The 11,861-nt window shown below is 44.2% G+C and overlaps 1 protein-coding gene across 1 annotated transcript in view; it reads right to left on the bottom strand.

Moving 5' to 3' along the window:
* Window positions 1-1,293: 1,293 nt before the first annotated feature.
* NDUFA10 (NADH dehydrogenase (ubiquinone) 1 alpha subcomplex, 10, 42kDa) overlaps window positions 1,294-11,861 on the bottom strand; it is a 41,343-nt gene continuing 30,775 nt past the window's right edge. The window contains exon 9 of the mRNA XM_010080184.1: window positions 1,294-1,738. Coding sequence (XP_010078486.1) covers window positions 1,670-1,738 — 69 coding nt within the window. The 3' untranslated portion in view covers window positions 1,294-1,669. The remainder of the gene's footprint in view (window positions 1,739-11,861) is intronic.

The raw sequence follows: 11,861 nt of genomic DNA, 5'->3' as shown, positions 1-11,861 counted from the left end.
CCACACACATTGCCAAGTGAATTACAACGCCTGCAGAACAAAGCCATACTGAGACGGAGGACACCTGTAAAAACAGAGCTGGACTACTCCAAAGGGAACCTAAAGCCACAGCAGATGTTCTTTTCATCTCCACACTCATCACTCACTGCTGCGAGATGGTACTCTGGGCAGGTAAAGAAAAGCTAACACTAATTGCTCAGGATAAGACAGAGGAAAACAACAGCGGCTCAGGCTGGCAGGTTCTCAGGCATCAGAGATACACCTTCCTGGGGGAGTCATGGGATAAGGAAACGTGGCTGAGCTGCAGCACGCGTAGGTCCAGCATCACGATAACTGGCCTCTGGAAGGTGAAAATGCACAAAGGTGAAAAAACACAAAAATCTTGCAACGGTTCAAACAAGCGCACAGCCTGGCAGGACAGACTGCACCAGTTCTGCTGCATTTTCACCCAGTCCAAGGCATGGTGCTGGCCTCACATCCAGCGCTTGCTCGTCATTGTGAAGCCACCAGCTACAGGGTGGCACAGTGGGACCAAAGCAGAGTCCGTCCTTTTGCAAGCAGAGGTAAAACTCTATGAAGCCACAGAACATGAAAACAAACCGCTAAGAGATCAGTGAGAAGAACCATGTTTCTATCCCACTGCTCATTTATTTCAGTATCTAACCAGGCCCCCAAGGCTCTCATTAAAGCAGTCTTTTCATACTAGTTTTTGATACGGGAAGGGGCACGGGCAAGACATGGCTGTTTAATTGAAAGGCACTGCTGAACACTGGAATGCCTGGCAGCCCTTTAACTCAGTGATTGAAGTCGTTAGCCCCTTGCTGGAAACGCAGAATTACTGCAGACTAAATCTGGACAGTGTTGCTTGAGCCAATGCCAAGGTGCCTCATTTCTGTGACTAACTAATACCAAATGAATCATTGCTTTAAAAAGAACTCCAACTTGGACTTTCAGGGACTTGCAAAAATAATAATTACGTTTGTCTTTTCCACCCAACAAACATTTTGATCTATAGCACCAATTCAAAGGAAGAAGCTATGACTACAACCACTGGCAATTATTTTTTATACCCTTAAGCACAGATATTTTGCTGTTTAAATTCAGATCAACGCTTATTTCCTTCTCTCAATGAACTTTTTTACACTTGTCTGCTTTGATGCCTATGTCCAGTAAGAGGCTTTCAGAATATGATGCAAGTGCATTTGTTTCTTTTTTTTTTTTTTAACATGTGCACTCTTCCAATGAAACTAGTAAAACACCATGCACAACAACAAGAAATTAACTTTGTGACAGCCAGGAGGATACAGGTTTAATTTCTCCGGATTCAGCAAAACAACAATAATCCTGTATAATAACATGCCACAGTCTTGATGAAGAGAAAGTTCAGCATTGATCTTAAGTCTGCCCCCGCAATACCAGACCACTTTGCTATCACACATCAACTATCTGACATCCAAAGACAAAGCACCCTGAATTCATCAGGGGAGAACAAACCAGAATAAAGTGATTTCCTTTCTAGAAGTCTATTCTCTTATGCTGTAGCTGGCAGATGATTTAACCAGTGTTTTCTTCGCACTACACAACTGATGCGGAGCAGGCACACTGAATGCAGTTTCTTCCCTCAAGTTCTGTGGTCCATGGTGGTTCGGGCTCCAAGGGGAGGCAGATCTCATTTCAGCCAGATCCACTTGTCACCAACATCAGCATTGTAGCCTTGCTTAAAATTGCGACCAGGAAGCTAGAGAAAGGAGAAACTTCAGTCAGAAACACTTCTCTTTTCACTCTTTGTGGAAGTTTTTTGATTCTTTATGAGCACCTCGTGGTATCTGCACAAATGCAACATGAAGTATTAATTTTTTTTTACAAGATAATGATTAGCAGTTGTAGAAAAATCAGTCCCTCTGCAACATTTGAGCTGTGTAGCTGGAAGGGGGGAGCCCTAAAAACCAGTATGCCATTGTATATATAAAAATTAGGCCAGTATGTCAACAGCACAACAGGATATTCCACCTGGATTCACCCAACTCTTCGCCCATACACACTCTTGCTCCCAGTTTCAGTAAGAGATGACCCATCTAACCGTAGCAGGTAGCAGACTGAATCAGTCAGTAGAACCTCACGCCAAAATAGGCACACCATTATTAAAGACAAGGAATATTTCATGCATGAAATACCGAGTTAATTACTACATTAAACCATTCAAATGAAATTGCATATTTAGCCTTCAAGAGCTGAACTTAACTTCATTAAAGCAAAAGCAGTATCTGCCTGTCTTTATAAGCCAAGCCAGAAACTGTGACTCGCTGGAAAAAACTGCAGTTTCTTGAACCCACTGCCCAAATTTCACCAGTACCCTGGGACCTAAGCACCAGCCTTCATATGCTGCCTCTGAACCTCCCTGAGCTTTCAGGCTGCAACTCCCTGCACAGATCTTTAAGGCTGCTGGAAATCGCCTCCACCTGGGCACGCAGGTTAGCCTGGCCGAGCTTTCTGTACCTGTGCTTCCCAATCCAGGGCTCGGGGAACCACGGTGCTGCCGCACAAAGGCACTGCTCCCTACAGTTCATTACATATCGCTGTACGTGAGACAGCAGAGCACTGGGGACAGCAGCAGGAAGCCTTTCCTCCTGACAGCTTCTCAAGAGCTTGGGCTAGTTGTACAGGTCACGAGAGGATCATACAAGGAGCTGTTTGAGCCCAGCAAACCATGAAATGCACTGCAGAGGGAAAGGCTGGAGGTGCTGGAGCGCTGGGAGGGGAACATCGGAGGTGCTAGGAAAGCCGGGGGGTCTGCACTCTCACCAGGGAAGCAAAGCAAATTATCACAGAGACAAGAGCAAATGGAGGTAAATAGCTGTAGCCTAAACAGAGTCTTGGCATCTGTGAGTTCAAGAAGTTGTGTCTAGACCCAGAGATGAGGATCTGTTTCCTCCAAGTCTATGAAAGGACATGAGACGCCAAAGCACACAACCCCTGTCCTGGCAGTCCATCTAGCCAGCCAAGGAGATGTCCCACAACTAAAGCCTTCGTCAAGGGTTCAGGAGGAAGACATGCAGATGTCTGCAGGCAAGAAAAGCCTTCCTCCAGGACAAGCAGGCTGCATCAGGTCAGCAAAAGCAGCCTTCTGTGACAGAAGGCTCACCACAAGTGTGCCAACAACGCTGTCATCAAAATCATCTCCTACCAACTTGCTTTGCAAAAGCAAATTTTTAGCGCAGTTTCAGCCTGAATAAACAAACCAGGCTTTGTACCCGCTAGATAACTCAGCCACAGGAACAAAACCTGCCAGCAGCAGCATCAGTGCATAAAGTTGCTGCTTTGGCAATTACTCCAAACTGAGTGGTCCTACGGAGGAGAGATGTAGATACATCCCAACCTGTGAGTCTCCCAGGTGATAAAGCAGTCCCCTTTGGAAAGTACCATGAGCTGAAATGCCAGAGACGGTGAGGTCCTAGCTCCAAAAGCAGAGTCTGTCTCCTGAACCTCTCTTCCTATCTCCAGGAATGAAAAAAAGACAGAACCCAGTGTTCATCTTCGAGATACAATACTGGAATCAAGAAGCAAATCCACCGTGAAAAAGCAGATTAGTTTGGTGAGGAAGTCTAAAGCAAGCAAAGATGCTATAATAAAACCCTTCCTTTAAAAATAAGCTATCCACTAGCGGCCTTTCCAAATAATTAAGCATGTATCATCTGCTCATCTCCACACAAATACTGGTTTCACACAGGACCCCTGACTTGTCCTGATGACCTTTTCTTTCAAAAAACTGTAAGAGTATCCTGTTTGAGAGAGCTGCCCCTGCAGAGAGAAGCAAGACCCAGTCTTGATGAAATCTATACTCAGGCCACAAAACCAGCTATTTAATCCAGGATTAAGCCTGCTGTTTTGAGGAAGGGGAAGGAGGTTTTCTTTTTTTTTTTTTATTTGAAGGTCAGAAAGTAAGACACTTCTTTCCGTAAAACCCCAAGCTGACAGAAGACTTATACCTCCTTCATGAGACATCCCCCACCCTGCCCTGTCACAAGCCATTACAAGCCTTTCTTGATCAGTTTTTCTAAGGTTTTTCATTTCAAGTTGTCTTTAATGTCTTGTCTAAATATCAGAAGACACCATGCAGTCCTGTTAAGAGTTACTCTTGCTGAGCAAAGAGGAGATGTGAGACGAAAAATAAATGATTACTATCTCTGCCCTGCAAATTTACAGTCATGAGCTAGGGAGGACATCAGACCTGCTGTGACCAGCCTGTATCTATTAATTCTAGCACAAAAACAGCTCTCCCTGGTCTGCTCCAGGCAGCGCATAATTGGCCCTTTGATACTTCAAGAGATTTCCCAGATAACTAGATTATTAAAGCAACAGGAGCTCTCTGGGAAAATACAGGAGTTTACAGTTTCATTTTCTGGGTAAATCTGCCCTCTTTAAAAGATACAATATCAGTCCCACCAGAATTTAAAGTCATTGTCCAAAACAAATTCCCCATGTGCCTTTGGTTAAAGGCATGCAATACATCAAAGCAAATTTTGTAATAAGTATTCATCCATACTCCATCATTCACAGTGGGCCTTGGCAAAAGCAGTCGAGTTTTGGTATATGTTACAGCCCAGCATTCAAAATAGCCCCCCCCAAAAAAAAGGGAAGAGGAAGGCACAATAAACAAATCCCATATTACACAACAAGCCGAATGATGCGAATTTCTGTTCTGTGCAGTATCTGCACCAGGTACAGGTAACACAGACTGCTTCCCGAGGATGGGCTCCTCAAAGCTCACTTTTTAGAGCCATGTCTTCAGTAAAAAACTGCACAACTAGTAACAAGGAAGGGCTGTCCCAGAGGGTAGGAAGCTGGTCATCTTTCAGCACTTATTGTGCTATATATTATTACAGTGTCCCTGCCCATGTCAGGGGGGTTGGAATTAGATGATCTTTAATGTCCCTTCCAACCCAAACCATTCTGTGATTCTATGATTACTGAGCGTTTAGAAAAATACTGGAACAGAAGTCATTCCTGTTCTTGCAGCTTTCTTTCTGCCCCCCCTCCAGCTCCTCACATGCCCATCTCCTGCCAGAACAAGCATTTGCTCAACAGCACAAGGAGCCTGGATTAAAACAGCCAAAAGTGTTGCGGCGAGGTTGCACAGCACAGCTGAATGGACCCAACAGCATGATGCCAACAAGAAGAGGTTGTATAGTACCCATCCTCTCACCTCTCTGCTGCACAGTCCAAGCTAGCTCCACAGCTTTGCTGGATCATTCCGCAAGCTCAATCAACCCCTGTGCCCAGCAAGAAACTCTTCACTCCTCCCAGCTGGGTTAGTTTTCAGTGACTCTGCAGGCTCCATCAAACACACACCACTACAAAGAAGAGTGGTGAGAGCAGCAGGGAAGGACTGGGGATGCAGGGCAGGTGGTAGGATGTGCTTTTTACAGTGACAACAAATGGTTAAGTTGGTGCTCCAAGCTGCAGCCAGCTGAAGTTCCCAGCCTGTTCTGCCCAGGGCTGCCTAGCCAGCACAAGGGCAGGGATGGGAACAAGCAGTCAGCCCTGAGGCTGCTGGTCTTGCAGCCAAAAGTGGTAAACTGTCCAGCCTAGAAAAAAAAGAGATGATGAAAGGGAGATAGGACAAAGCTCTAAGGAGGGGAGAGAACACAGAGAGGGAATTGAATATTCACCATCTCTTCCAGTACAAGATACAGGAACAAAGCCAGTGGATTGACGGACTCCTTGCTGGAGGATACTGCTGACACAAAATTTAGAGGGTCTCAATGGGAAACCAGGCAAGTACTTGGAAGTGACTTGCATCTTCCACAAGACTTGTGCGTTCCAAGTAAGTTTCCCCATCAGAACTGTCCTGAAAACCAGCAAGGCCACATCACTTGCAAGCAGCTGGCACATTCACAGGAATGCTCCACGCATGTTACCTTCAAATCACACTTGAGTATGACCAAAGAACAGGTGTAACTTAATGGCCATGGTAATAATAGTGCATCTTATTATGCACAATTAATTATTAACTTGCCTGTGGAAATATGTTGTGAAAGGAGTAGCATACAGGGTCAAGTAAATCCCTTCAAACCCTCTTGGGTCCTTCACAGACATCAGCCCAAAGAGACCTCCTGAGCCCACCAAGAGGCCTGTGCAGCACCGAGGGGCAGAGAAAGCAGGCGACTATCACACCAAAGCTTGAGCCATCTTTCCCAGGAAAAGTAAGAAAAGCCATGTCGTCGTTATCACAGCAGCCACCTAGACACACAATTTGCAACACAAGAATGAAGTCTCTGCCCTCAAGGGCTTACAACTGAGGAAGCACTGAAGAAGCAAATGGGAACAGAGATCCCAACAGAAACCCCACAGCTCCCACACATCCCTGCAGCAGGAGGGAAACGTGAGCTCCTGCAAGGTCACTGCCAAGTAACATTTTTTTTTTCCACTCCATGGAAATGAATGAGACTGAGAATCCAGCCTTGCTCTCCTGCATTACACTGTGCAGAACTTAAAAGCTGGCAGCAAGGATTATCTCCAGAAGTGTGTGACAAAACACACCACGCAGAGCATGAAACTAATGAAATGAGCTGTACCCAAAGGTAGAGCCAGCTCAAAGGAATGAAACCGCTCAACTTTAAAAGAGCATCAGTAAAAAGATGAAAACAAGATCATCTCATCAGTTAAATTAAGAACTCTGCCACAGAAGTGGCTGTCAAAACTATAAACATGATGAAAAGCCCTATAAAGCAGTATAGGCTGCAGAGTCGCAACAAACAGCTTCAGCCAGCTGTTTGCTATATGCCGCGGCTGTGTTTCATAGCTCCTCAAAATCATTTCCAACCAGCCATGTACAGGTAGAGCTCTGGAGAGTTTTAACAATCTGAAAAAGTCTACATCCAGCAGCTTAGAGTCTGTCTTGTTTTCCAACATTTCAAGAGCAAAAAGAATTACCTTTTTTCTTTCTATTCCTGTGCTGCTTTCTACTAATGGCCAGGCTTCACCATCAAAACAGATCTATAAATAGCATGTTTTGAGCAGTGCTGATCAAAGAGCACTTAAAAACAGAGTAATTACTCCGCAAGCACGGGCTCATCCATCAATATCCAAACCTTTTCATTTAGTGGCTGTTTATAACAAGCATAATAATAGCACTTTCTATCACTGCTGTTAGCAAAGCCTACTGATTTTTCCAGATGAAATCCTGACTTCCAGAAGTTTATTGTCCATGTTTGGTGTTGGCACACAGCTAAAAATCTGAGAGCATCTGGGAACATGTAGCTTCATATATTGGTTGTATTCTGGAAGAGTTTGGTTTGTATGCTCCAGAGCAACACAAGAGGAGGAAGGGGTGTAGTACCCCCCAGACACACATGCAAGGTGTACGTGCGTGGGTTTCCAAAGGATTGGCACAGACAGATGTTTGTTTACAGCCACACTCCTGCCATTCTCTACTGGAACAAAACTCTTAATGCTGTTAACATTCATTAGAGTCCAAGTAACAAAAGTACTCAACAGTTTTACTGAATTGAGGCTAAAACAATTCCAATTTGCTGACATTATTCAATAAATGTTGTCCTATCCTTCCTTCCTTAAAAAAGACAGACAAGACAGCAGAAATCTTTTGTAAAAAGAAGTGTCCAAAAGGAGGATGCAGCAGATTTTTGTAAAGATGAAGTATTTTTATTTCAAACAACATAACTTGAGTTTAAGCAGAAACCTGATTTTTGTAAAAATTAATGTGACCTGCAACTCGAATAACTACCAGCACCATAAACTAATGTGTACATCTAGCCTTGCTTTTGCAAGGCAGCCAAGAACAAGTAAGCAACAGTCTGGCTAAATATTTTGTCACAGCTCTTTTCCACAATGCCTACTTGCCCTAGTGACAATTCTCCCCAGTGGCAGAATAATACCTGCTTTAGTTTTTCTCGGCAAATAACATGTTGGAAATGCCAGTTATCCACTACGGAATGCAAACCCACCACACCAAAAAAGCCAAGTAACTGTATCCAAGACAAAGTTATACTAACTGTAGACTTGCTTTTCTACCTGGACAGGTAAAATGCAAAAAGCCTCTTCAAAGAGTAGGGAGAGACCGAAATAGATGCAAGTATCCTTCTTGCAGATTTGCTAAAACCTTTTCTTGATCTAGGGTATGATTTTCAATATAAGATACCACCATGAAACTGTCCTCCAAGGGTTGGATTTATTTTTAATTAAAGTTTCCTAGGAGATGAAGAGCAGAGTGGGAGCAGTTCACCTGCAACTTTTTTCCACTTTGTTTAATCACTAACAAAAGATCTTTCTTTCAAGATCTTCTCCTTGGGTTTTTCTTTGTTTTATTTAATAGAAGACTAGCGTGGGGATCACATTCCTGCACAGGTATGGGATTGAGAGGGGCTTGGGAGAGGAAGGATGTGCTCCCACACAGAAGTGGTTTTTTTTTCCCATACGGCTCAGTGGCAGACTGTGAAGTTTGAAATGGATTATTTTAATGCCACTGGGATTTTACTGTCTTTTTGATTTACATAGGTACCCAGTGCCTGGGACAGCATGGTCTGTCATCTAAAACAAACCAGACAACTACCAAGACCAAAATTTGAGATAGTCCCAAAGTCTCTCAGGTTCCTTCCCCTCTCTCCCCCCACCCCATATCTGGGATAGATATCCCTGCCAACCGCCCATGATATTTTTCAAGAGATGCAGCACAGAGAAGCTACACTTTTCTAAAGCAGAAGAAGGGCTGCTCTCACGCGCTCTCCCTACATACAAGATCGGTGAGAGCAGAGAAGTGGGAAGAGATCATGGGAACATTCCCATCCCTTTACAGGTACCCTTCCAGAACAACTTCATCATTCCTAGGTTTTAGTTATTCTTCAGGTTCTTCTGTCTTACTGATATTTAGCCAGGCAACACCTTGTTACTTTAGAAAGGGCTAAAAATATTTTTGCAGAGATAAAGCAGAAAAAACACCTTAAATTAAGCCTTTCCTAATTTATTGTGTGTTTGCATTCCCTTCTGGATTCAAGAGCAGAGAGGGCTGGGCATTACAGATGTCAAACACTTCCATTAAAATAAGAATTAGGAAGGGAAACCCTGATCCTAAAAAAAAAAAAAAAGATACAATCTTCTGGTTTTTCTCTCCTGCCATTTTTTTTCTTGGCTTAATTAAGTTTTCAAAGACAGCCACTATGGCAACAATCACAAACACGGAGAACAAAGATATCCTACTTGTGCAAAGACAAGAGTACCATGGAAGACAAATCATGGCTTAGACAAGGCTTACTTGCAGCAGTTGCACTTTAGATGTGTGCATGGGTAACGTCCTCTGGGCATACAGGTACAATTGGTCAAAGGGTATTTTTCAGAAGCCTGTAGCTTTTCTTGTAACCCAAAAACTGCAGCCAAACATCGAGGTACTGAGGACCCTGCCACGCAGTATCACCAGGTTAAACTTCAATGCCTCATTTTGCCACAAACGCTCCCTGTCCATTGATCCAGACTCTAGCTTCCTGAAAGCTCACGTGTTTCTTTTGCAGTCTGGGTTATTTTAAATGGGAGATTTGTGTGTCAGCCAGGAGTGCTCTGCACTCTCCGAGGAGATGGGAGAGCTAAAGGATTTCCTAACCCCCTCATTTGCCAGCAGCCATCTTCAGTCCCTTGCAACCACAGCCACCAAGAAGTGTCAGGGCTGCACTTCACACACAACTTGGGCCACATCAAACCTGGACAAGGTCTCCCCTTAATGTTCTCCCTTTGGGGCTAGTTATGATCTTTGTGTTACAAACACCTTCCTACAATACAATTCTTGGGTTGTGAGGCTGAGAGTTGACTAACATTGCAGGCTCACCTTCCCATGACTCAAAAGCTCTGTTACAGCTCTTTTCCTGCAACTACCTAATGAACTAACTGGAGGCAAGGCAGACATCCCACACTTGAGGATTTCCCCCACCCAAGGTTGCATCTTTATGAAAAAGAGGGAAATAAAGAGCCTGGGGGGAAAGCATGGGATCGTATCAAAGATACAATAGATATCGCCCCCTCCAATCTGTTGCCTCTTCTCTGCTCGCTGACACCCAAAGCTGCAGGGGACTGCTAGTCACCCACTCCCATTCATAGGGCAGGAGGAGGAAGATGAGGGGCAGGATATGAAGATGCAGCTTGCCAAGGCAGCTGAGCTGGTACAGCTGCCACAGAAATACTGCCATCCCACCCCAGCTGCACACCACTGCTACTTCCCTTCCACAGCTCTGGTACTCACCTAACCCCAGAACACTCTTCAGTTTGGCAATCTACCATAAAAATAGTCTGGGAATAAAAGAAAAAGAAAAAAAATCCCTGGTAGGTTAGCAAGCTGAAGCGACTTCTCAAAGACAGTTACAGGAGCTGGACTGCACCTCGTAGCAGCAGGTAGCTCTTTGACTAGCTCAAGCTTTCCTCACCTCACTGTCAGCATCCCTGTATTCCAAAAGCAGCCTACCACCAAGGGAAAAAAGTGGCGGAAAAAAAAATGAGAGCTTTCTCTTACCTTTCAGTGTCATATCTATTTTCTTTCTTAACAATTTAAATGTTAGGCATTTTGTCTCTGCTCAATATGGAGCTGTACTGATGAGGATGGAGAAAGCAGACTCAATAGTACTGCCAAATAAGCCTCTGCTTTCCTCACGTGGTGAATACGGCACACATGCAAAGTTTATCTCACCACGGAAAGTGTCACGGCACCATTAGACTGTTCGATGAAGGACAACGAGAATCCAGGCAAGGAGCCAGGATCAGCAACTAGCCAGTGGATGGTGGGTGAAAAACAATAAGAGGGGAATGAAAGGAAGGGAAGCATGTGGCTCACCATTTCAATGCAAGAGCAGAAGGACAATCCAGAAGGAAAGGTGACAACTAACACTGATCTAAGACAGCCTTACACACAGGCACTCACTGGGCCTGGAAGTCATACTGGGATAGGGAGAGTCTTTGAAGGCAGTTCAAGAGTGTAGAATAAATTCTTCAAAGAATTCATCACAAACTGTCTGCTTCAAGGGAAAGGCATGCACCCCCGACTTCCTTTTTTCTAATTGTGTAAGTTAGACTAACAGAAGATACAACATTTTGATATGGGATTTGCCTTAGTACAAAAGGAACTTTTAGGTGCCTAGGCCTGTCTTGTCTGAAGATGAATCTGCATCCAAGCATTTGGTCGTTTTCTTTAATATACACACTACCACACATACTTAAAGAACTCCAAACTATAAAGAGGATAGGATACTCCTCCCACTGCACAATCTTACCCCTCCAGAGAAAGGATGAGGGAAAAAAAAAACCCAAACAAATCTCAGAGTATGAGATGCAAGCCACGGTTTTTAGCATACTACAGAAAACAGACGTTTTATCTGTCCGGATTTCTTAGACTGGTGTTTACAGATGTTGGGGCAAGCCACTGGACAGAGAAGCTGGGTTACACAAACCTGGGTTCGGGTGAGTGGACTAGCACAAATGCTTTCTGCTGGGACTGATGAAATGAGAAAGGAGACTAGGTTTTAACCATTTTTGCTTTCATCTGCTCTAGTGAAGGAATTCTTCACTCCAGCGCCTGAGTGAACACCAGCAAGCACTGGACTCCAGGCTCCAGTACACCTTGTGATAAGGAAGCCCGCTCATTTTTTCGTAACTTTAAGCACAAAGTTTGTATCAACTAAATACTGCCCATTTCTTTATGATCTGCAGTGAAGGTGGAGGTGGCAAAAATTATTTTAAAGTTCTCCGGCTTTGTTTTCAGAGGTAAAGAGGTGGGTGAGGGCTTGAATATGAATCTTAGACAGCTGCACTCTTATGTATACAGCAGAGAGCGTGCACGTAAAAGCAGCCTTTTTTCACCACCCCTAGGA

The sequence above is a fragment of the Pterocles gutturalis genome, unplaced genomic scaffold (assembly GCF_000699245.1).
Source record: "Pterocles gutturalis isolate BGI_N339 unplaced genomic scaffold, ASM69924v1 scaffold3864, whole genome shotgun sequence".
Classification (NCBI taxonomy): domain Eukaryota; kingdom Metazoa; phylum Chordata; class Aves; order Pterocliformes; family Pteroclidae; genus Pterocles; species Pterocles gutturalis.
This window is presented reverse-complemented; position numbering and strand designations above follow the sequence as displayed.